General features: G+C 38.1%; 2 protein-coding genes across 5 annotated transcripts in view; both read left to right on the forward strand.

Moving 5' to 3' along the window:
* Window positions 1-3: 3 nt before the first annotated feature.
* On the forward strand, window positions 4-7,407 carry LOC100701129 (excitatory amino acid transporter 3). 3 transcript variants are annotated; one of them, XM_005458959.3, is made up of 14 exons: window positions 177-310; window positions 1,792-2,058; window positions 2,444-2,584; window positions 3,373-3,465; window positions 3,884-3,995; window positions 4,113-4,155; window positions 4,250-4,312; window positions 4,427-4,608; window positions 4,838-4,945; window positions 5,778-5,900; window positions 6,037-6,231; window positions 6,313-6,447; window positions 6,652-6,753; window positions 6,962-7,404. In XM_005458959.3, exons 3-14 carry the CDS (start codon window positions 2,536-2,538, stop codon window positions 7,068-7,070), a joined length of 1,314 nt encoding a protein of 437 aa, XP_005459016.1. In that variant the 5' UTR covers window positions 177-310; window positions 1,792-2,058; window positions 2,444-2,535; the 3' UTR covers window positions 7,071-7,404. The 3 variants fall into 3 exon arrangements, with proteins under 3 accessions (XP_013132499.1, XP_005459015.1, XP_005459016.1); XM_013277045.3 differs by lacking the exon at window positions 1,792-2,058 and having other exon boundaries at window positions 4-310; window positions 6,079-6,231; window positions 6,962-7,407; XM_005458958.4 differs by lacking the exon at window positions 1,792-2,058 and having other exon boundaries at window positions 5-310; window positions 6,962-7,405.
* An 856-nt stretch (window positions 7,408-8,263) lies between these two features.
* Window positions 8,264-26,044, forward strand: part of smyd3 (SET and MYND domain containing 3) — a 92,098-nt gene continuing 74,317 nt past the window's right edge. The window contains exons 1-2 of one of the 2 annotated variants that reach the window (XM_025907047.1): window positions 8,348-8,478; window positions 21,471-21,631. Coding sequence is in view for 1 of the 2 variants with exons in the window: in XM_003454497.4 (XP_003454545.1) it covers window positions 8,315-8,478 (164 nt within the window). In the remaining variant the exon portion in view is untranslated. Of the gene's footprint in view, window positions 8,479-21,470; window positions 21,632-26,044 lie in introns of both variants that reach the window. The other variant, XM_003454497.4, reaches the window with a different exon arrangement.

Below are 26,044 nucleotides of genomic sequence, written 5' to 3' on the forward strand. Positions count from 1 at the left end.
GGTTTTTTTCTTTTTAAAAATATGCACACACATACCGGTTTCTTATTTTCATGCAACTTACTGCTGATTTAAAACTACATTAACATAAAGCTAAAGGCAGCACGCTCTTGGGTTCAGCCGTTTAAGGACAAACTAGATCATCCGTTTTCATAGTTCGCTAATTTTTCTTTTAGCTGGTTTAGTTCAACAAAAATGGAAGAAACTCGGGAAGAGGTTAACGTCAGAAACTTTTGCAGAAACTGGAGGAACTGCTGCAACTATGTTTTCCAGAACATATTTATGTTTGCGAGTTTGGCGGCTGTTGTTCTCGGTAAGTTACACTTGATTTGAGACTGTTAACATGCTCTAGCTAACTTTCTTTAAATCAATATGATAGTTAATTAGGATTTGTGGGAACACAGTTAACAAAACAACCACAAAGTTAATTAATTTATTTATTAAACCGATTTCTAAGTATTTTCTAATACAAGGCGAAAATAGTTTATACAGGTGAACTCAACAACTAAACTAAACAGGCCTTTTGCTGCCTACGCAACCTCTTTTTCTGCTAGCATGTGGTTGATGGGTGAATCAAGCCTCCCTGTGTTAGCTGGGCCTTCTAGCACCGCTGCTATTTCTGGATGGGTTCGGGATATATACATATATAAATATATATATTTATATAATTTTTTTTATTTATTTATTTTTTGCACCCCAGAGTTTAAAGGGTGCATTGAGAATTTTTTTTTTTTTTTTTTTTAAGTTTTGTAACATGCTTATAACAGACTAACTGCTAGCAGTGCTGAGATTTAGCCATAAAATAACTTTGGGTGTAACAGCACCATCCACTGGACCTGACCTATGTGACCCCAGATCCTACGTTATCAACAGGCACGGACTCTGAACAGATCCTGCACACACGTGGGATGTGTTGATTCCTTTATTTATGAAGTATACATGGAAGTACAACAACAATATAACAGTCCAAAACAGATCCACACTACAGACAGATCTACAGTTTACTAGGCATAATCATCTTAACCTTAAATAAAATATAGGAGGTTGAAGAAATGGGTAAAAAAATTACAAATGATAAAATAACAATAAAATTTGGTAAATAAAGCTTGAACACTAACAAGATGTACAAAACAAAGGCTGGTTCGTTCTTTTAAAGTAAAGGATCTTTTTAGTGGATTAGACAAAAGAGAGATAATGCATAGAGTGTTTTATAGCAGTGGAATGGACAGTGTCATATAATCTGCACCTCCTGTTGAGCACAGTGTATCTGCAGCAGGATAATTCAGTGGAGAATGTTCATCTTCAACTAGTATGTAGTAAACAGATAAATAACAACACACATCCCCTACGAGGTGTCTTTTTAACTAACAATTATGAATTATATTATAAGTCATTAGTACATTTTTCAGTAAAGAAGTTAATGTTTGTAATAAAAAAAATTTTTTGGCAATGTGTTTTGTTTATATTCTGTATTCTATTGTATTGTTACATTTTTGGCTCATGTTTTGGCTTCACTATTCTACTTTCTCCAGTTTTTCTCAGATTTTTCCCCTTTCTCTGATTTCTGCCTCCTTTCTCATGGTCCTCCTGCCCCCATCCGTCCACTTATCCATCTGTTTTCTGTTGATCATTGAGGTCTGGGTCCCTCTCCAAAGCCAGCTCCTCCAGGTCTTTTGGAGGGACACCAATCCATTTCCTATCCAGCTGGGAGACATAATCTCTCCAGCGGGGGGCATCTGACTTCAACCACTGCTCAATCCACAAAGCAATAAAACCCTATGGCTCCTCCTGTAGGTGGTGGGCCCCCACGAGGACTTATGTGGCTAATTCCGGCTGAACCTGATTGGGTCCCATTGGTTCCCCTTCACCATGTCCTCTAATGGAGCGCCTGATTACCGCCACAGAAGAGGCAACAATCTGGCAGAAAAGACTGAAAAACCTGCCAATGGGTGGGCAAACTGAAAGGCTGCCCCACTTCTCTACCTGAGTGGCGACAGAGAGCGAGAAAGAGAAAAAAAAGAGGAAAACAAGCCCAAACACGAATTATATTTAGAAGAAATGGTACAATAGCTTATTAAACACTAATCCAAAAGCAAAATATTATTTGTTAATGATTAATCGTTATCTTGGCATCTGTACATGTTTGAGAAATTAGGTTGTTCATTTTGTTATTGAGAATAAAAAAATTGTGATATTTTGTTTTAACTGGTCAGTGTTTTGTTGTGTTTAAATTCACGTTTTCTTTTTAAATCAAAGTATAAATAAGAAATTTTTAAAAAGATTTCCTTGATCATTTTTCTCTATATGATTTTTTCTAAGATGAAATTGTAAACTTTTTTCTCTTTCATAAAAAAATATTAAAGTTATGTTTTTGCATGGCTTTTGTATTATTCCTGCACTCATTTTCAAAACATTCATGAGCTGTTTATGTATTACTTTCACACAGGACTTGCTGTTGGCTTGATCATCAGGAGTGTTGACACTCTTACAGAGGTAGAAAAAAACTACCTTGGCTTTCCAGGAGAAATACTCATACGGATGCTTCAGTTCATTACTGTTCCTCTTATTGTGACCTCTGTGATAATAGGTAAGATAGTGGATCATTTCTCACCAAATTAACTGATATATTCAGGATATCTAAAGTACTCTGCAGACTTCTTGCACATTTCATTTTTCAGATTTAGTTTCCAAGGAGCCAGACTTGCTTGAGTTCAGAAGAGAGGTACAACAGTGACTGTGCTGTCCTATATACAAAGTCCTAATAAAACATAAAATTATAATTACAAAGGCAGTTTCTTGAAAATAGTCGCAGTGGTGACTGCTGATTATTTAGAGTATCTTGAATACTGTGATTGTCTGCATGAGCCTCACTTGCACATAACTCAATATCGCAAAATGCGCTGATTATAAAATGCTAAGAATTGTTTTTTTGTGATTTAAATGAACTGACACTTTCAATGGATGTAATATATACAAAAGTAATGATTACAAAATAGTTGTTAAGCATTAATAACTCACATTTATTTGTCTAAAGCTATATTTACAAAAGACGTCACTTCATCAGTATCACTTTCAATAAACAGCATTATAATTTTTAGTCCACATTACAGACTTAATTTAGTCATACAAATAAAAAAAAAAAGGCATTTGGACAGCATTATAAATACTAATAATAGATGTTGTAAAACCTGTTTTATGCCATTTTAACATTCAAACTTTCATTCAAACTAAATTACCATCAGGTATTGAATATCTGGATTTTAATTATGGCTACTGAAATGTAGTATCTCAATATCTATGTATGGTTTGTTTAAAAGTCTACTGTTTTTGCAATTTGCTGATTGCTGTATTGTCTTGTGTTTTATACTTTTACAGGAGTTGCTGGTTTGACTGTTTCTGCCTCCAGAAAAATAAGCATACGTGCAGCAGTATACTTTATCTTGACATCAATTGTGGCTGTGATCACGGGTAAAAGACAAAACTATAAAATACAAAGTCAGTTACTTTCATATTTTTTGTGGACATAATTGAAAAGAGGAATGTCTGTATATCTGTGACTGTTGTAAGATAAGATAAGATAAAACTTTATTAATCCCTCGGGTGGGTTCCTCTGGGAAATTGTAGTAAGTAGATATAGTCTAATGTGAAGCTTGAAGCATCTTTCCAGCGCCTTACTGAATTTATGCAACCAAGAATTAATGCAATTCTGGAAGCAAATGAAAGTCAGATTTAAATATATGTAGTTTTTATTACTGTGTAAATTAATGTTAATTCACAAAATGCTTCAAAATGACCTACTAAGGACGTGCCCAGAAGTTGGGTGTGTTTAGCAAGACTTACTTTTGCGTCTTATTTGTGGTTCTGTATCTCTGTGTATGTCTTGCAGGATTAGCTCTGGTGCTGATTATCAAGCCAGGAGCTACTTACAACACTCAAGATATCAAAGAAGGAGATGAAGAAAATTTCTCCACTATTGACGCTTTGTTGGATTTAATAAGGTGAAAAGACTGTATATACAAGCAACAACAAATTGCAGTAAAGACTACCAAGATTTTTGTAGATGGTCAGCATGAGGAAATGAAAATATTTATGAAGGTTAATTTGTTTCTTAACAGAAACATGGTGCCACAGAATTTGTTTCGGGCCTGTGTCCAGCAGGTATTTTATCTTTCCTCATGCACACACCACTCTCTTGTTTGTTTTCCATAAAAGGTGAAACGTAATATTTATGTGATCTACTTTTGTGTCTTAGTACAAAACTGAAAGGGTGGTGTTTGTCATTCCACTGGACGAAGAAAATCTTACCATGGAAATGGTAAATCTTTCTATCTTCTCACTATAAAGATTTTGTAAGCTTACTTTTTCAAATGATAATACATCAAATAACTGTCAGGCCATTTCTCTTACTGTGCTCCTCCTCTTGCTTCAGAATACCACTGACATTCATTTGGTGGCTCACTACGTTGATGATGTCAACACGCTCGGCCTGATTTTCTGCTCCTTTTTTCTTGGACTGACACTCAAGCTGATGGGGGAAAGAGGGGAGATTGCAGTTGAAGTTGTTACCATACTCCATGGGACCATAAAATATGTGATTAACTTAATGTTAAGGTATAGTGGAATCGTATAATCTGGTGAAATAGAAGTCATAATTTATGCTGCCTAGAGGTTATCTCTCACACTCCTAGCCTGAATAAATACCCTTACAGTTATTTAGTTTTTTCAGTGGTTATTGTATTTCACTTCATGTCAGCTAGTTTTGTTTTGGTTTTTTTTTAGTACTGCTGTGATAGAAATCATATCTGTTTAGTAAGTAATTTCCTTCCTTTATCCTCTCCAGCTACTTGCCAGTGGGAGTGATGTTCATGATTGCAAGCCGTGTTGTTGATGCTTATGATTGGGAAACCATCTACAAATTGGGAAAGTTCATGGCTGTAGTTGTTTTTGGGTAAGTTTTTTCATCTGTTTTTATTAACAGAATACTGACCCATAATTTAGCTGCATTTCCAACCCTCATCCCAAAATTTGTAAATGGTAAATGGGCTGGTTCCTATGTAACACTTTTCTGTTCTGCTTGAGCGCTCAAGTGCTTTATGCTACAAGCCTCATTCGCCAGTTCATCCACACATTCATACAGGCCCTTTTTTCTATACCTAAGGGCTTTGTATCTAACATTTACACACATTCATACTGTGATGAATGCATCAGGAGCAACTTGGAATTCAGTATAATGCCAGCTGAATCAGAGCCAAAATGGAGTGTACAGACTCTGCATACAAAGAATACAAAGGTTTTATTTACGCTTCAGTAATTAGCAAGAAGTTAGTCTTGTTGGACTAATGAGGTGAGCTTCAGGGGACTGAACCAGGGAACGTGAGTCCAATCAATAGGAAGGTACCAACAGAGAAAACTTAAGCTGAGTTGCTTACTGAGCCAAATAGTGTGCTGGGAATCCAGAAGAGGTGAAAGTTCTCATACATCCCTGAAGACAATCAGAGAAACAGACTTAAAGACAGATACATAGCGTAAAAATAAAAACAATGAGAAGAGAGCCCATCGCAGTATTACAGGAAATAACCACAAGATGAATAACAAACACAGAGCGGGATATCAGAGACACTGAGGGTCAAGACAGAGTGAGGCTAAGACATGGAGACACTGGGTGATGCTGGGAGCATTAGAAACACAAGATCAACAAAATCAAAACCAGAACCCAAACTCAATAAATACTAACCAGAAACCCAGGACTGTAAGTATTCACTTTAAATTGTGTGTTTTAGGCTCATAATCCACGCAGGAATGTTTCTACCAGCGCTCTATTTTGCATTTACAAGAACTAACCCTATAGTTCTCATTAAGGGGGTTTATCCTGCTCTACTGACTGCAGTGCTCATCTCATCCAGGTAAGATTACCTTTGAGGTCTTGGTTCTCAGCTGTTTGATGTTAGCTTTGAGTGTCCATCACCAGTGCTCGTCTTTATAGTTATTAAATATGTGAAATTATGACCAAGGGATTAAACCCTTACGATTGATTTATAGCTCTGCCACATTGCCCCTCACTTTCCGATGTTGTGAGGACAGAATCAAGATCGACCGCAGAATCACTCGTTTCATGCTGCCCATCGGTACCAACATCAACATGGATGGAACTGCCCTTTACGAGGCAGTCGCAGCAGTTTTCATTGCCCAGCTCAACAACATCAAACTGAACCTGAGCCAGCTGATCACCATTGGGTACGTTGATTATTTTATGACACTGTTTGTCATTGATGTAGTCTTCAAGAATCCAATGTAACTGGTCTGTTTGCTCTGTAGAGTTACAGCAACGGTCTCCAGCATAGGAGCAGCAGGAATCCCGGCGACAGGAGCAGTGACGACTCTCTTTGTTCTGACTGCAGCCGGTTTACCTGTGGGGGACGCTTCCATCCTTGTGGTTATAGAATGGCTACTGTGAGTTTTAGAAATGGACATGACACAAATAGTGAATAGTTTTGTCACAGATGGCCAAAGGAGTCTCTTCTGCCTTCATTGATTCAGAAACTGAAAACATAGACGTACTGTATGAACATAAAATTGAAAAAAAAAAGCAGTGTTATGTAGTTTTAATTTATTGTTTAGTTTAGCATGAGTTTTTTCTTTTGTATTACCTTTCAGAGACCGCTGCAACACTGTGGTGAATGTTTTCGGAGACTGCATCGGTGTGGCACTTGTCTGTCATCTGTCCAGACATGAACTGGAAGAAATGGACCTGACAAGGTGATGTTCTAGATTAGCGGTCCCCAACTCCCGGGCCGGTCTGTGAGTACAGGGGTTCAGTGTGTCGTACAGTGAAATGGATCAGCTGTCAACAGAAATAAATATTATGGTGGTAGTTTAAAGTGCATATTTACATTTAAAGTTCAAAATCTGCAGAGTGAAGCTTATACATTTACATTTTGTTTCTCGTGGTTGTTTTGCGCTCCAGGGAGGTTCGTGCTGAGGAATCTGCCCAAGGAGAGAAAATGTTATCCAGCACCCCGTTGCCTTTGGACAATACTGAGTCTTTTCACACACCCATAGAAGTTATTGTTTGATTTAGTGGCTTTTGCTTTGTATTTTACTGTTGTAATTTCACTGGATGGTTTAGAAGACTGACATCAAACAGAAGACTGTTAATGTGAAGAATCTAGTAAATGATGTACAGCGATACTACAGAGATATCACAATCTTTGTGAAGTTGTATGACATATTTCTTTATTTAATTATTTCAGTTTTAATTGAATTGATATGACATGTATATGAACTGAATTCAAGTAATATATTTAGTATTTCTTTTTAATTAAAATTCTGTAATAAGTATGCTGTTTATTTGAAAATTTGATTTGAATAACTATCAGGAAAATGTTAACATGTCCTCACTAGGCAGTGGGCAGTATCTTTATAGGGATAATGTAAAAAAAAAAAAATCAAAGATTTGTGTGATGACATAAACAGTCAGTGATTTGTGTAAATTTTGAAGAAGCACGAATTCATAAATATTAGTTTACCAAGATTCATTTTGAGGCAACTTACAATAGTAGACTGACATTCAAAAATGAGCAAAACCACATCAGGTGCCAGAGACATTATATTATTATTCCAAAAGGACTTTGCTGCTGAACAATAGTTCATCTGTTTTAAACTTCTGAGAACAGGAGCACTGCAGCTGGTAGGCCTTTTACCATATAGATGGCCAATCATCCAAACCACGCAAAAATCACCCAAGTGACCATTAATCTGCTGAAAATATATCTTTATTAACAAAACAAACAGATCAAATGCTTTTCTTAAGTGTACCTGTGTCTCTGTCCAGCATCTTTCCAAGGTTTTGCTAACAGTGCACAAATATTACACAACAGAGAATTCAGAAATCACATTTGATAGTGCATGCTTCATTAGTTCATATTAATAAATCTAATAACAACCATATACAGCATTACCTAAAACTAAACTAATATTAAAAGGGAAGGCATTGGTTTATTATATTATTAATATTAACATATTATTATTATTAATATGTTTATTGACATTTCTATGCCATTTACAAATACCGTCTATGTTATATCTAAAGAAAACAAAAGCAAAAACACTCAATAAAAACCAAGTGTTAAAAATAATAAATTGTGAGGTGCACACACAGTTTGGAAAGAAATAATAATAAAAAAGAAATACAAAAAATACGAAACAATCGTTTTGCATTTATATGTAGTAAAAGCGTGTGTACGTTCATGTGACGTCATGACGCAGCGTTTATCACGGATGTAAACACGGAAGTTTGTTTCACGTGGAGGGAAAATCAATGATGGCACCGATGCTCGAGCGTTTCGTCAGCCCAGGGAAAGGTAACGGTCTCCGGGCAGCGGGCAGGATACGCAAAGGAGAGCTGGTGATCTCTGCCGAGCCGCTGGCCTGCTGCGTGTCCAACAGACTGGCCAAAGAGGTCTGCCACCACTGCTTCACTCGGTAAGACCGGGGGTGCTTGATCTGTCAGTGTGACCTGCGAACAGCCTTTTGTGGAAAGGAAACGCTGCTGGGTGTATAGTAGTGTGTGTAGTTAAAGTGGAGGCAGTGTGATGGTTGAGGACTCGCTCTGTGCTTGTGGGAAGCTTAAATAGATAAATGATTTCTATCTATGTTAGTTTTAGTTTACCGAAGGTGGTATATACGGTCTACTGTATATCACAGACTGTATAGTCTTTATATATAAGTGGGTGCATGGGTACTATGGATATTCCTTGTTCATCATAGCTGCTGAAGGATAACTTTAGTAGATGCAGTTCTTCAACCGGCCACGAGATGGTAGCAAGGCTCCTTCATGGAGGAGGCAGACTTCAGTTATAATAATCTGACAGTGAAATTTATAATAGGAAAAAAAAATCTTTATAAGTGCTGTAAAAACAATAATATCAACAATATCAACAACCATGAACCCCTCCCTTTGTTAATGGGGAAGTGAATACCAAACCAAGCATTGACTTCCTGATCCAAAGTTCAGCTTCAATTTCAATATATGTAAATTTTTCTAGTGAAATGTTTAACATCATTTGTCCCATCCACGACACAACATTTGGTCTATAAGATCTTTATGATAGATCTTTTTTTTTAATGGCTGAGTTTTATCAATATTGATTTGTTTTGACTGTGATTTTCTTCTTTCGAATACAGTCCAAGTAGGAGTTCTGGAATTAGTTTTGAGATAATTTTCTCATGTCACTCTGACCTCAGCCCATAGTGTTATTAATCTTTTAGTGACTGCATATTTGGAGCATATTTCTGATTAAACTTGGCATAATATACAAAGGGTTGCACTAAAAAATTACAGTGAGTTTGTCTGAGGCGTGTAATAACTGACTTAGTACAGAGTTACAAGTTTTCACAGGACTATATGCAATCCTGGGGAAACCTAAGTACACCCCTACTGCTTCCATAGGAATTAAGAGGGTAAGTACAGGTGCTGCTAATCAAAAAAATGTATATGATTGAGGTCAGCCTCAGTTTTAAGCACTTTTATAAAACAGACGTTTTGACAGTTTCCTAATCTGGAGCATTCAAGTCTGTGTTGACACAATGCTGCAGTTTCCCAAGAGTGGACTTCCCAGCAAATTCACAACAAGGTCAGACCATGAAATGCTCAGAGTAAGTGCAAAGAAACCAAAGAGCCATGCATCAGACTTTACAGACCTCAGTTAGCATGTTAAATGTTGAAGTTCAGTTAGAGAAAGGCTGAATATGTGTGACTTTTTTGGAAGGGGTTATGGTAGAAAGTCTCTCTCTATATAAAAGTACATGGCAGTATGGCTTAGGATTGTAAAGCTGCATCTAAATAAACGACAAGACTTCTGGAATAATGACCTTTGGAGAGAGGACGAACCATATTGTGTTAGAAAACTTGGAAATGTTATTATCTTTGTGTTCATGACCAAGGACTCAAAGCCAGTAATACCTATTGTGGCTTTTGTTGGTTGTATGATTAATTGTACTCTTGTTTAGATACAGAATATAGAATATGCATTAAGAGTTAGTATGCAGTATCAGTTGATATGGGGCCTCATGTTGGGTCTTTTATTACTGCCTGATTCTGAAGCTCTGTCCTTTATGCTGCTAAATTAATTTGTCATTGGGCTACCAAGCAGCGAACTTACAGCAGTGTGATGTTTGTCCACATGTATACAGCACTGAATTAGCCTCAGATTGTTTTTTGTACTGACCGAGTATCCTCTTGAAATTATAAACAGTTTCTCGTTCTCATATCAAATTCATAATTTTTTTCATTTTTCCTGATTATATGTGGGAAGGTACACATTATCCTTTATTTGCATCAATCTGATGACTTGTCCTTGGTTTCATCTCATTTCCTGCTGTTATTTTTTTTTCAGTTTGATGCTTAATGATAGCACTGTGGCTTTCTAATGTAGACAAACCTACTTAATCAGGCTAAATGGATGTATGTGAATTTAATGAGGCTGCTAAGGAGAGAAACAAGTGTGCTAATTTCTGGTGCAAAGTGATAGGTTAATTACTGTGTGCTATAAATAGTACATATATGAGCCTAAGAAACAAATGAACAGAGACAGTCTAGCAACGGGATCACATCAGCCGTGATGCCAGTGACTCTCATCAGTGGACCGCACTCGTGTTCAACCTGGGCCTCTGTTTTTGTGTTGTATTGTGTTGACAGATTTGTCCAAAACTAGCCTTCCTGTCATGGCTGGTTGCAATGATCAACACAAGTAGTTATTGCAGGCATCTTCTGAGAGAATAGAAAAATACACATATTTAAACAAGAAAGTAATGCTTTTTAGAGAGTGTATTCACTCTTTAATGCCGCAGTCAAAATTACTCTCTCTTCTCACACTGTAATATGTATCTGATGAAATGTTAAATTGTATTCAGGTTCATGGTCAATGAAAATGCTTTTACATTGCAAATTTTGATTAATTTGTACTGAAATCTCCTAATCTGTACCCCACCATCAACACATACACCTGGTAAAAGTCTCTGCAGTGCTGTGAAAAACGGTCTGGGCTCACCCTTTCTGATTTCGTATTAATTTTGCATATTTGTCACATAGTTTCATATTTGTTATTACAGCTCAAATAAATTTAAATGTTAGACAAAGACAACCCAAATAAACACCAAATGCAGGTTTTAAATTATGATTTCATTTGTTAAGGAAAAAAATCGTTTGAGATAACAGGCAGTGAGTCTTTCACATTGCTATGGAGAATTTTGGCCTGGTCTTGTGTGCAGAATAGGTTTTTTTTAGCTGCATTTAATGATTTTTGAGCATGAACCACATGTTTCATGCCAAAGCATTTCAATCTGATTTAAGTCTGCACTTCGATTCATTTTGTTTTCAGCAGCAAGGCAGCCCTAGACCATAATACTACCATCACCATGTTTGACTGTTGCTGTGATGTTCTGTTTATGAGATGCTGTGTTCATTTTACAGCAGATGTAACAGGAGTTAATCTTTCTAAAAAGTTCAACTTTTGTCTTGTCAGTCCACAGAATATATAGAATATGTGTATATATAAATATACATATATATAGAATACCTGTTTTTTGGGGGGAAATGGCCAAAAACATCTGAGGACCAAGTTGTATGTGCCAAATGTGGAGCAATCCATTTGAACTTAAGTAGGACAGTTATCTTTCTTGGGTTTCTGTCTCATTGCTGGCTTGTTAAGGAAAGAGTGGGTCATCACAGTGCAGGCTCCAGTTGTGACACAGCAGTGACAGTCAATGATCAGTACATTTGGCACCGCAGCACATCCACTTTATCCACGGGTAATGACGTTAATGTGGGGGATGGAACAATTCTATTCACTTAACTGTCCAAGTACCCCAGAGATACATGCTGCACCTCACACTGCTTTGTTAGAGCAGCAGAAGACTGTCGCCGTGTGCCAATAGCTGCAGTGTATGCTTCCTCTGTCAGTTACTCAAATAAAAGCTTAGATAATAGAATACCAATAAAGAGATAATAAACACTCTGCTGGAAAGTAAATATGGAGAAATATTGCTACATGAACTAACATCAGGACAGGGCTGTTTATTTTCTCTATTGTTTTTTTTTTCAAGCTGCTTCCTTTGCATAGTGACAAGATGAAGATGGATCAGCCAGTAGATAAGAGGGAATGCAAATGTTATATAAAATAATGTGTTTATTAAGTCAATACTGGAGATAGTAAGTCAGCCATTATAGCAGTTGTTTGAAAGAAATAGTCATAAATCTTAAAGCTAGAAAACTAGTGTTTATATGTAAACATAACATATAACAAGTAAAAGTACAATAAAGGGAAAATAAAGAACCATAGAAATGAGGCAAGAGGAAAGTAAGAGAAAGAAAGAGAAAGATGAACAGCCAGAGAGCAAGAAGTGGGAGGGGTGACTCATAATACAGTACAGATTTAAGATCCTCCACAGCCCAAAGTATAATTGTGTCTTCCTCAGATCCATGCATTCAAATTGTGGACAGATAAAACAAGCAACATCATTGAAAGTAGGCATCCATCGCTGCTGAGTAAGCAACTGATGCTGTTTCCACCTTGTGGCAACCAGCTGTGCAGCACTCATCAAACCAGCTAAGAACACGTTTTTGCACCTTATGCAGTTGCAATTGGTGCAAATCGTTTAAAACCATAACCGATGGGAAAAGTGGAACAGAAATATTTAATTTTGTTGACAGATTGTCAGCAAATTGACTTTAATTTAATTGATTTTAACCATCTTCCAAAAAACGGACTAGTGTGCCCTCTATATAAGTTATAAAGCTGCTGTCGAGTCATATACATCCTAATTCCATCCTACTATGTTGATGGTCAGGAATCCCAGAGGACTGTTTAATCATGTCCCAAGCACCATGCAATCAAAAGCATGGCTGAGGTCGAAAATATCTGTCATCCACAGTGGAACGACTGGCAGTGGGAGGTACTTTTCTTTCAAAATCTAACTTGGAGACTGTTCCTTTGAGTCTCACACAAAACCTTGAGTAATGGGTGTTTGTTAAGAGACATCATAGGTCTTCATGGCAGTCTCCAGCAGCAAACTTTATAATATAAAATTGGACATTTTTGCGCAGAAATCTGTGGCAATTGTCTCGATTATGGAACCAGCCCCGAGTGGTCTCTGGAGGAACTGCAGTTTTTTTCCGCTTGACTTAATTCTTCCATTTTTGTTCAATTTAACAACTCATACATTTAAATCGTATTGAGACAAAAGATGATGTATCGTTAGGAGGGCATGACCTTTTTGAGTGATAGATGGGCACACTATACACTACCAGTCAAAAGTCTGGACACACCTTCTCATTTCATGGTTTTTCTTTATTTTCATGGCTATTTTCATTGTAGATTCTCACTGGAGGCATCAAAACTAAGAATGAACACACATGCATACACATACATGTTTATGTAGTAAACAAAAAATGTGAAATAACTAAAAACAGGAATTTATATTGTAGATTCTTCAAAATAGCCACCCTTTGCTTTGTTTACTGCTTTGCATACTCTTGGCATTCTCTCGATGAGCTTCATGAGGTAGTCACCTGAAATGGTTTTCCACCAGTCTTGAAGGAGTTCCCAGAGATGCTGAGGAGATTCTGTTTGATAGACCCTGTATATGCATATCGTTCTCTGAACACACTTCACAAAAAATGTCAATATTTGCCAATTTTCTATAATAATTCTTGAACTTTGCAAGTCTCTTATGACAGTTTTTCAAATGCTGCAGCTCTAGCCATCTCACAAGGCCAGTCTTGCTATTATAATGCTGGATTGAACCCAGCTTCTAACTTGTTTATCACCACCAATCCAGACTGACCCATCCCCTAAAACAAACAATCTTGAGCTAAGTGTTACTGGAATCTCTGAAATCTCGCATATAATTCCATGAACCCTTTCCTAAAATTCCTCCAGCTTATCACATGACCATAGAACGAATGAAAACACCTGTTTTGGACTTCAGTAGGTTTGTAGTTTGTAGCCCTCAGTCCAAGTCTAAAGAGTCTGAAGAACAGCCATAGTTTTTAACTCAAGGCTACAAAACAAGTGGTGATGTTTCAGTAGCAACATGTATTTTTGATGTGCAGTCTGTGTCTTTTTCACACAGCCGGTAGCAGTTGGTTGTTAATCAGAAGTGTCTATTGGTTGTGATAAAAAGTTGGACAAAAAAAATACGTTGTTTTTTTTTTCAGGCATGACGGTCTCTTCGTTTCACACGCTGTTTCAGGACTTCTGGCTAAAAGCTTTAACATTGTAACTTGACATGTATTCAGTTGATCAAAAGACACAAGAACACAGAGTTAGAACAAGATAAAATCAATAAAGAATTAGAGTTCATGCCTCTGCAGAGTTCAGCTATTTTTCTCTGCGCTGTGGACAAACACAGGTTTGTGTGGGTGGGTGTGGGATGATTTAGAATAGGACACAGGCCATAGGTCCTGTTCATCATGTTTTTGAGGTATCGAATAAGTGTTTTTGCTGCATCAGCTTGTCGTGAGGTGGACATTCATCAACCCGAGTGTTAAAATCTTATTATTGATTTTTAGCATTAGTGAGAGATCTGCAAATTGTGTTATCACCAAAAAACATTAAGGACGCCTCGTGCGCACGCACAGGCAGAGTTTGGTCTCAGAGATGTGAGGTGTGTTTTCCCTGTTTTCACTAAAAACACAATTAGTCTCACAGCATGACTGAGTGTTGAAGAATGTGTGCAAGTGTGCAATTATTTGTGCAACTGTATGCAAGAACAGAGAGACGTACTTTATGTTTGTGCGTGTGTGTGCGTGTGTGCGTGCAGGAAATGAGCAGGTGGTGGGGTAGGGGGCTTCAAAGCTGAAGTTAATTACAGGCCTTGAAGGCTGTATGTAAGTAATGACTGATAAATGCCGAGGGAGTACATACGCACACACAAACACACACAAAGAAGCACACACATCTCAGTAGGATCAAATCGCCAGAGGTCAACAAACAAACAACTATTAGAGGTTCTCAGACTCACAGAGAGTGAGGAGGGGGTGAGGAGAGATGGTGGGGAGAACAAAGGCAGGAAATAAAGAGAAGTTTTTTTTTATAGTTAGAAGAATTTCTTACCATTCACACGGCACAAATGCAAATTCAACCCACATTTGAAATGCAGCCACATTGCTCGCTAATTAACTAGAAAACAAGGTGTAACAATCTCTTTGTCTCCAGGTTTTTCCTTTTTGGACTGCTGAAGTGCCTTTGAAATTCATCAGAGATGAAAAGTTTTTATTGGAAATCTCAATAGTTTAACTCTTTATAATAATGTTATACATTATATTTGGACCCCTTTTTGTCTTCTGAACTGTCAGGGTTTTTTTGTGGCAGAGATTGAACAGTGTGCTGGAAACACTCCTCAGAGATTGTGGTTCATATTGAAACGATAGCGTCACACAGTTGCTGCTGATTTGTCGACTATGGATGTGAATTTCATTTTAAACCACATCCCAAAGGCGCCCTATTGGATCGAGATGTGGTGACTGTAGAGGGCATTTGATAACGGTGAACTGTCATGTTCAAGAAACCAGCTTTAGATGATTTGAGCTTTTTGACTCGGTGCGTTATCCAGCTGGAAGCAGCCATCTGTGATCATGAAGGGATGGACATGATCAGCAAGAATACTCAGGAAGGTTGTGGAGTTTAAGCTTTACTCAACTGGTGCTAAGGGACCCGAACTTAGAAAAAATCCACCAGACTGTTATACCACCACTAGATTGAACCGTTGATAGGAGGCAGGGTGGATCCCTGCTTTCATTGTGTTTACATTAAATTTTGACCCCGTCATCTGAATTTCTTAGCAGAAAATGAGACTCATCAGACCATGTATACAGATACAGATGCAACAGGGATTCCCATATATTAATATCTAATAATTCTGTCGTTGCTCATCTGGCTAATGATTTTACACGTCACTTGTGTTTCATGTCATGAAGGTTTATATAAAATAAATAAATAAATAAATAAAAACACAGGACACATAAAATATGTGTGAATATTTCACACATTAGAAATATTTATCAGACAATGCCACCTGTTTTTAATGCAGCCATTCACACTGACTGTGGAAGGGTGTTTTTGAGGCATTTATTTTTTGTTTTTTATTTTTTCAGATTTTTTCACATGTGTATTCACATATCTGACCAATCAGACCTGCATTTGGAAACCAGTGCTTGGTTGAAAATGTGCACCAGTACTGAATATACAGTTATATGGAAATAGTAAATAGCTGCTCTGGGTCATCTCTCGGAAATAATTTCTCTACCTCCTTGGATGCGGTTCCAACTGTGCTAACAAGAGTTTAAACATTCTCACTGAAATCCTGAAATCATGTCATGATACAGCTTCAACTCCTGGATCAAGCCATGAAACTCTGCTGCCTTCTTGTGAGAATTTGATGAACCCAGAATCTCAGTTTCTTTGTTTGTTTGTTTTTTGTTTAAAAACATCAGGACCAGATCATCATCGCTTGTTGGTGACTTTTTGCAGTGCGTTCAGTGTGTGCAGATACATTACACAACAAATTTGCATCAGAAAAATTCATAATTTTTCTTGGTTTCTTCGCAATGTGCTCTGTGTTTAATGGCTTTTAGTCTGTAGTTTAAAAGATAAATCAGAAATGTTTTTGGTCATTTTGCTCTGTCCTATCACACTGGGAGTGTTTCAGAGCGTGAAGTGTTTATTCTGCAAAGAGTCTTTTTATCATGAAAATCAACCAGATTCTCTGTGTCAATCCTGTGTCGGCTTTCTGTCCTCATTATCTGTTTAAAGCAGGAAAAAATAGACCTGGTGTGAATTTTAGTGCTGCAGAAAGGAGAGCTGTTTATTAAACATGCTGCGGCATGCCTGGTGGGATCACAATAATTGTCTTGAGTGGGTTCGATCTGCTCCGGTAACCCAATGCCGAGCTAAATGCGTGGGATACAGTGATATAGTTTAGGTGTACCTCTGTAATTTATAGTTCCCAAGCATGGTGTTTTTTACAGTTCCAGTTGAGTTGCCATTTACAGGAATGGTCACTGATCTGATCTGAACGGTAAATGATCACACTCATACAGCCTGTTTGTCTTGATGGGTGAAAAAATAAAAGAGGACGTTCCAGAAAAAGATGGAAATATAAAAGACACGACTCGATCTCTCATGGACAGATAACACATCAAACATACACCCACTTTAAAGGATTTTTCTCTTTGGTTGACAGACCAAAGAAGAGCTCAAATATGTTCTTTCTGCAGTCAGGCTGGCGTGTGTGCGTGTGTGTGTGTGTGTGTGTGTGTGTGTGTGTTAGTTAGGTGAGGGGGGCAGGGCAGCATTATCTCTGTCAGATGAAGTCTTTATATGTGACACCAATCTCTCACTCATTGTCTCTTTGGAAAACACACGCACACTGTAGAAGAGTGAAAACAACAATAACAAAACTGCTAAAGCTTTTGTCTTATTTATAGAGGGAAACTTTTGATTGAAAGATAGATGAACCAGTTTTCTTGGGGTCTTAGGCATTTCAAGGCACATAAGGAAAATTGACAGTTGACATGAGAGTTTTGTTCTGCTTTCAGTGTTACAGGGAAGCCAGCACAAAGAAAACAAAAACCTTTTTCACACGTGCACCGCAGAACATTTTTAGATGTTACCCAACAGAGGTGTATGTGTGAATGCAAATGGATGTAGCTTGATTAGACATTTAGTGTTCTTTATTTAGCCAGCTTTCTATTATGAAATCTGTATTTTTTTACTAAATATTCTTGTTATGGTCTTAAAAACATTTCTTAAACACTTTTGTGATGACTCCTCATTAAACGCAGAAAATATGCATTAGATAATGAGGTAAGCTTATGTGCAGGTAATCTCTGTTTGGGGAAAAAAGTCAGGCTTCAGACTGCTCTAAATGCTCTGTTTCAGTTTTCTGCTTTTGGTCCCACCTTGTGTTTGCGAGGGACAGCCAATAAGAAGAAAGGTGGCTTAACCTTCCATCTCCCATATGGAAAAGAAATAGTAAAAACTTATAAAAGACTTGCATAAGATGTGGCCTACTTCATATAGTGAATCATATAAGGCTTATATGATTTACTCATGAAAGTGGCCACTTTCTCATTACTTTCATATATTATATATAAGTATCCAAAACATACAAGTTTCATTTATATAAGTTTTCAAGGGATCTTATATCTGTTTTCACTCTTGTATGCTTTTCATACAAGTTTCACACAAGACAGATTCAAACTTTATAAGATTTATATATATCTTTTCCATATGGGCTAATAGCCACATGGTTCCAAACCTCAGCCTTAACTTGCTTCACTAACCTGGACCGCCCCACTGTGTTTGTGCTGTTTAGAACTGTGGAAGCTTTTTACATTGTAGAAGAAGAAGAAGAAGAAGCTACTTTTGGCTGCTCTCTTAATCACGAGGGGTCTGCACAGCAGGTAGCTCTGCGTGATTTGGTGGATTTTTATGCTTTATGCTTTTCCTAAGGGATCTGACAAATGGTGTGGCCTGGTTTGTGGTAAAGACCATCCAAGAAGTTTGTGCTTCAGTTTTGTTAAATGAAATTCATTATGCTTTGCCTGTGTCCCACTCCTTTATTTTGTCGATGCAGCTTGCCAACCAAGCTTGCTAGTGACAGCCTGTTGAAGATGTGTATGGCTGTATTGGTCTTTACTGGCACTACTGTTATATAAGCACAGGAGCTCAGAGATTCTTAGATCATAGTGAGGAAGATGCAACAGAAAAGATGAAATGATTGCTTATATTTCTATACTACCACCGACTGACGACGCCTGTTGTTTAGCAGAGGACTGCAGCTATTCCAACACATCCCAACCGCCAGTATAAATTGTTAGGCTTAGTTTATGGTCACCACATTGGTTGTTGCACACGCCAGCTGTGAAATTACCACGGCCCTGTAATGGTTTACAGCTGATTTAGACTCCTGTGCTGAATCGTTGTAGAACCTCTGATGTAAGTGACTGACTCAGTTACCAGCATTCATGCTGTTGGTGGGTTAATTACCTCGTGGTTGTGTCCTGGTGTTTCACAAGCAGTGCCAGCCACACTAGAAACAAATAAAATGCTGGGACATTTTTCTCCTCTTTGTCCCTGCTCTGTGTTTTTTTTTTTATATTCAAATATGATATTGTCGTACTTTTGGCAATCTCACTCCAGGAATTTGGTGCCATTTGTCCATTTAGGGTTTGGACTTGCTTGGACCATTCAGAAAAAAGCTCCAGATCAATGCAGGTTACAAAAATCAAGGTGCCATCATTCTTGTGAGTGACAATAGCAGACATACACTTGATGGTAAAGGGCTGTGGTGACACCCAAGTTGACGGAGGCGACAACCAATGCAGTGAATACAAGCTAAGATTCAGCTAATAATGTATCGCTTCACCCTGTCCTCCAAATATGGTCTAAAAAGTGAAACATTCTGGAGGTCAAAATGCTAATGTTCCAATATATATAAACATCTGCATTATAAGTACAAAAACAGTGGCTGACCTTCATCTTCTGCCTGTTTCAGACAGAGGATGAGGTAAAGAGCTGTACTTAGGTCCAGTGCAAGATGAATAAGGTTTATTTTGAACAGCATATTAAGCTGCTCTGGAAGAGTCCAAGGAAAAATATGGAGTTGGAAATGAGCATAAGTTCTCTTTAAATACATTTTAAGAGCAGTTTATACACACACACACACACACACACACACACACACAGATAAGAGTATGTGAATGCAGTGGTATATGAAGCATACAGATTACCTCTTTAGATGCATTTTGACAGGGCTACAGAGAGAGGAGCACATGAGAGGAGGGAAATGGTTCAAAAGGCAAGTCACCGCTCTTCTTCCTCCTCCTCCTCTCTTAACCTGCTCCCTCATTTTTATTCATCTTCCATATGCTTATTCCGACATATGTCTCCCTGCCTCTCTTCCCTCCTTCCACATTTTTTTCTTCCCATCTGCTCCCCCCTTTCTTCTCTCAGTTTTTCCTCACCCGTATCCTCCACCTTCTCATCCCTTATCGTTCAGAAACATTTATTTTGTCCCACCTGCCTCTGCTCCCTGCTTCACTCCCGGGGTAGATTATTTTGCTTGCATCTGCTTCTCACTCCTCTCCTCCTCCCCCCCTCTGTTCTTCATCTCCTGCAGTTAGATACCCAGGTGTCTCAAAACATGCACACTCACACACACAGCTGTATCATTTGCAAACCAAGTGATTTGCTGTAAACTGGGAACACACCTTCCCATGTGTGTAATGCTTGGTATTATTCATCTAGCAAGCACATCTGTTTATCATTTTTTGCTGTACTTGTGGGGACCACATGCACAAACAGAAATTTTATTCGACCCTCTGGGAGATGATTACTTAGTTTTTTCTGGCATAGTTTGTATTTTGCAAGACAATTAATGAAACCCTGTGTTTTTCCAGCATGTGCGTAGTTCACAGTGTTTGTGTGAGTGTGTTTGTATTCTGAAGAAATCTGGATAAATCCACAAAGCTCCCTGTTGATTCACATTATTGTGATCATAGATGGTGCATCTGTTACTTGTGGATTCTGATGTCTCTCTTCGGCATAAAGGGACAAAAACTAGAAAAAGACCAATGTGGGTAAAATTAGTTTTCTGAGAGCCATCTGAGATAAAATTGCAAGCATTCATGTACTTAACTCATTCATTTACTCAACCAGAAAATATTTGAGTTGCTGTCTCTGACCAGTTTGGATGAGTTTTTTCTTTCCGATAATTACTGGTTGTGAAATCCAGTTCTGCAGTTTTTCTGACGTTGAGTTGGGTTTTTATGGAGCCATGTGAGCATCTGTAGTGCAGACGTACTACACGGCTGCGTTTCACAGTCGAAGATTGTTAATTTTCGTTCGCATTTTAGTCGATATCAGCACACTTCTTTTGTCAAATGTAAATTCAAGTTGTTTAAGATTTGGCTGTCAGACATTACTGTGAGATCAAACCACAACTATGCATGTTTCTAATGGCTTTATTCCCTTTACAAGAAGTGCTTTTATGATTTATATTTGCTTTTAAAGTCACCTTCAAATTTACTACACCTGTCTCGCTCCAATGCTTATGTATGATCGTTATATGTTTTATCATAACGCCACCTGTAATCTTTCCAAATGGGGTTTTTATCCTAACCGATCCTATCCTTCTTTTCTTTTTTCTTTTTTTTAATTAATATATCTCTACATTTTCAATTTTTGCTTTTGTCTCAACATTATTTAATTATTGTGATTATTTTATCCATTCTTAATTTAAACATGATTCTGAATAACTCTGAAGGAAGTAATAATGACCAAACCTGCACGAGGAGCACAAATGATTTCTGAAAAGGATTTCAGCAGTTCAGAAACAGAAACTTAGTTTTTGGCTAGAGATTTCCTTTGGGCCGTATTTTAGGTTTGTGTCTGTGTTTTTCCTTTGCACAGAATATCTGTTAACTATGGTAATGAGGCAACAAGAAGGTGATGCCTCATCATCCTGTGTGAGACCCCTCAGGTGTCAGTGAATCATCCTCTAAACAACCGTTAAGAATTCAGCAAGGGTGCTCAGACATCTCAAGATGCAGCTGTTCCCTCCAACTCTCTCTGTGAGACACACACACACAAAACACACACTTAAATCCGTGTTGCTGTAGCTGCAGATGCCTGCAGGGTAATGATTGGATGAACTGTGTAGACTGTGCTGTTATTGCATAGGTGAACACAGTAGATGGCAGTCAGATACCTTCAGAAAGTGTTTAACACTCATGGAGGCTTTGTCTAACATTACATTAGTGTACAAAAGTCTTGAGCCACCTCTCATTTCTTTAAAGTGGTCTTGATCAGTAGTTCTCCAGACTTTCTGGAGGTTTTTCTTTTTAGTCCAGTCCTTGTACCTGACCAGTTACAGAGGAATGTTTTTTATTTAAGCCAATTAACACTGACCTATGACTCATTCAAGCATGAAAGGTCCTTCAAGGGATGAACCATTGTTGTGGAAACACATGACAGACTTAGCAAAGAGCCAATTTAAATTGTGTCTTTAGGCACTTTATTATACACAACACATCATTTGTTCCTATTTCTTTAGTTGAATCAATGAAAAATGATTAAAAAAAATAAAGGTATTTTTGCACTATTAGATCTTTGGCAAATCTTGGCATGGTATGGAAACTCGACAGGTAGAGGACATAAAAAGAGGCAGGCCTAAAACACTATCTATGGCAGATAACCAGAATCCGAAAGTCATATCCTTGAGAAATGGGGAAAAATTAAGCAAAGACCTGACACATTACGTGGGAGTTGTGTTTGGACCTTAAATTGATACATCTACTATTTGCCAACCTCGGGGAGGTAAGGCTGAGGTTTGCGTTATTATACAAGAACTCGACTGAAAGCGACTCGCAGTAGGTCTGTTGCGTGATGAGTCCAAATATGAAGTTTTTGCTTCCAGTCATTGTCAGTATGGTCAGGAGAGAGGTACAACAATGTCCACAGCAATCTTTAAAATACAGTGGAGACTCTGTTATTGTTCGAGGCTGCCTTTCAGCCTTGGTGTTGGAGATCTTTTCAAAATTGGTGGAATTGACAACACAGGAAACTACTGAGAGATTTTAGTCCATCATGCAGTACCATCTGTAAGACTGATTGGCAACAGCTTCGTTTTTCAGTATGACAATGATCCCAAACACACTGGCAATGCTGTAAAAGCATACCTGGATAGAAAATACACAATGGATCACTATCAGTCGAAAATTGGCCTCCCCAGAGCCCAGACCTCAAGATTATTGAAGCAATGTGAGATCATCTTGACAGAGAACGGAAAGAAAGGCAGCCAACATCCAAAGAAAAGCTCTAAATGTCTTTCAACAAGCCTGGAGAATTTTTCTCGAAGACTACTTAAAGAAATTACAAAAAAGCTTGCCTAAGAGAGTTCAGGCTGTGTTCACCTTCAACCTTAATAGAATCCTACACTTTGGCAAAACTTTTTTTTTTTTTTTACCTTTTATACTGTATTCCCATGTATGTTTGTACCTTTTTATAGGTTGCACCTACTTCCCTCTTTTCTAGTAAAATATAAAGAAATGAGAAAAAGCTCAAGACTTGCACAGTCTTTGCATTGTAATGCACAGCAGTAACAGTGCTGGCAGTGAGTTTCTGCTGGAATTGGCTCTGTTGCCTTTGCTGGAAGAGCTCATTTGTCAAGCACTTTCGAGAGGGATGTGTTTCACATTGTCTTCACAATTTCCAAGCACTGCTGACAAGAAAAAAGTTTCTTAAGAAGAATATGAAAATGTTTGCTTTATTACTTCAAAAGTCAGGCGTGGTGCAGTAGAGACCTTTCACAGTAGCTATCTTTCCTGGATAGTAATGGTGAACAGGGTATAATAATTCCAGATGACAACATATTGGCATATATTTACATTTTCTTAAAGTAAATTAAGAAAAAAGAAATATTTAATTTAGCCCAAAGATTGGAAAGTGACTGTGTTACAGCAGCCAAAAACTTGCAAATAATTATTCAATAAATTAAAATCTAAACATTAAACAATAAGGAACTTAAAATTAATGGTTTCCTTCTCTGTCCATTTGGGAGCAGAGCCGGAACAAATGTTGTACAAACTGTTCAGCTGCGTGTTTTGTAAGTGGTGCAGAGGATGGTCAGGATGCTATAATGATACACTCACTGATCACTTTATTAGGTACAGCTGGTTAGTACCAGGTTGGACCCCCTTTATGCCTTCAGAACTGCCTTAATTCGTTGTGGGATATATTCAGCAAGGTGCTGGAAACATTCTTCAGATTTTAGTTCATTTGACATTAACCTGATGTGATATCTCCCGTTCCATCACATCCCTAAGATGCTTTTGGGATAGGGATCTGGGAATTGTGGGAAACCAGTTTGAGGTAATGTGAGCTTGGTGTGCTTGGTGAGACATGGGGTTTTATCCTGCTGGAAGCAGCCAGCAGAACATGGGTACACTGTGGCCATAAAGGGATGGACATGGTCAGCAACTACACTCAGGTTGGCTGTTGTCTTTAAACGATCCTCAGTTGATACTAAACGGAGAAAGTATTCCCCATACCAGTACATCACCACTAGCCTGAACCGTTGACACAAGGCATCAGGGATCCGTGGTTTCATGTTGTTTATGCTAAGTTCTGACTCTGCCATCCAAATGTTGCAGCAGAAATTGAGACTCATTAGAGCGGGCAACGTTTTTCCAATCTTCTATAGTCCAATTTTCATCATTCTGTCTAAATTCTGGCCACAGTTTCCAGTTTTAGCTGGCAAACGCAGCATGTGGTATGGTCTTCTGTTGCTATAGCCAGTCTGCTTCAAGGTTCAACATTGTGAACCTTCAGGGAGGTTCTTCTGCATACCTTAGCTGTAACAAGTGGTCAACAAGGAATTCAATTCTCCCCCAGAGAACTGCCACGTACTGGATATCTCATTTTTGGACTATTCCCTTAGAATACAGGAAAATCCCCAAAGAGCAGCAGTTTACTCAAACCAGCCTGTTTGGCTGGAAGAATCCAGTTTAAAGTCACATCACCTTTGTTACCCATTCTGATGCCCGCCTTGAACTTGCAGGTTATCTTGATCGTGCCTACATCCCTGAATTCATCGAGTAGCTACCATTTGATTGGCTGATTATATGTTTGTGTTAACAAGTAATTCGACAGGTGGATAGTGATTGTACAGAACCATTTCGGATGAACCCTGTGTCTTCTGATGGAGGAATCCAAACAGTCTGTTAAATCAGCAACAATGACAAATTACCTCAGCAAATAATCTGTTTGCATTGATATCATTTCAATTTTAAGGCTACAGAAACGTCTCCTAGCAACAACATGTCCAGGGATTACGTTTCAGTTGATACTTGTGGAGTCGCTCCACATTTCTTTTTGCTGTTTAGATTAATGTCTCGGTCTGTCCAACAAGTCCCGAAGCCAGATAGAGTCACAGTGTGGTCCTGGAAGTGAGTGTGACATATGACGCTGCAACACTGCAGTGCTCAATGAAACACATCAAACTTCCCCCACTGTCTTCCCTCTAAACCTAAATCAACTCACGAAGCTCATCATATTATGATACAAACACCTCATATTCACCATAGTGATCGCATGAACAGCTCCAGCTCTGAAACTCCATCGTCTCCTTCGCAGCTCCTTCAGGAATCGCAGGCTTTGCTCCAGGCAATAGAAATGGCAGTAAAGATACTGCCCAGAGCATAATGTGAAGACAAAAACACAAGCAGACTTATAAAACAAGACTTTAACATATTTCCAAAAGAAACTATGGCCATTTAATGTTTGTAGCCATTACAGATTACCCAAGGAAAATAAAATATTTCACATGTTGATGCTGAAAAGTGGCTCAGACTAAAAAAAATTACAGTCATGCTCACATATTGGACGATAAGTTAATAACTGAGGTATCATGACAGTCCAGGCGCAGTGGATTTATGTTAATATTTTTATTTTACATATATACTCACACACCATTACTTGTCATGTTGGAGTGAGACGTACCACGCTGTGTTGACCGCTCAGCCTGAAAATGAGAAAACTCACTCAGGCACGACTGGACAGCCCAGAGACGAGAATACCACTAATTATTAACATACACAAACGCACACACACACAAACAAAATCTCATGGATGCCATGTAGCAGCCAATACTCGCGGGAAATTAATTATCATGCTACACACACCAACAGAGGAATGCTGAGGTAGGCCTAATTAGGTGTCTGATAGCGTAGACTTAACAAAATTGACCACATATACGCCCATGTGAGTGCACCGATCTCTCCTCCTGCATATCAATGGAGAAATCCAGCATTTTTCAGTCACTTCCCCTAATGTTGAGTGACAGCTTTTTATTATTCCTTTTTTCTAATGTTGATGTTTCTCCCTGTTGTATTTCTTTCACTTCTGGATTTTTTCATTCTTCACTAATTTCTATTTTATCAACATCTGTGTCATAGACAAGGCGTTTGTGTTAAAAACAAAACATG

Source organism: Oreochromis niloticus, linkage group LG1, assembly GCF_001858045.2.
Source record: "Oreochromis niloticus isolate F11D_XX linkage group LG1, O_niloticus_UMD_NMBU, whole genome shotgun sequence".
In the NCBI taxonomy this organism is placed as follows: domain Eukaryota; kingdom Metazoa; phylum Chordata; class Actinopteri; order Cichliformes; family Cichlidae; genus Oreochromis; species Oreochromis niloticus.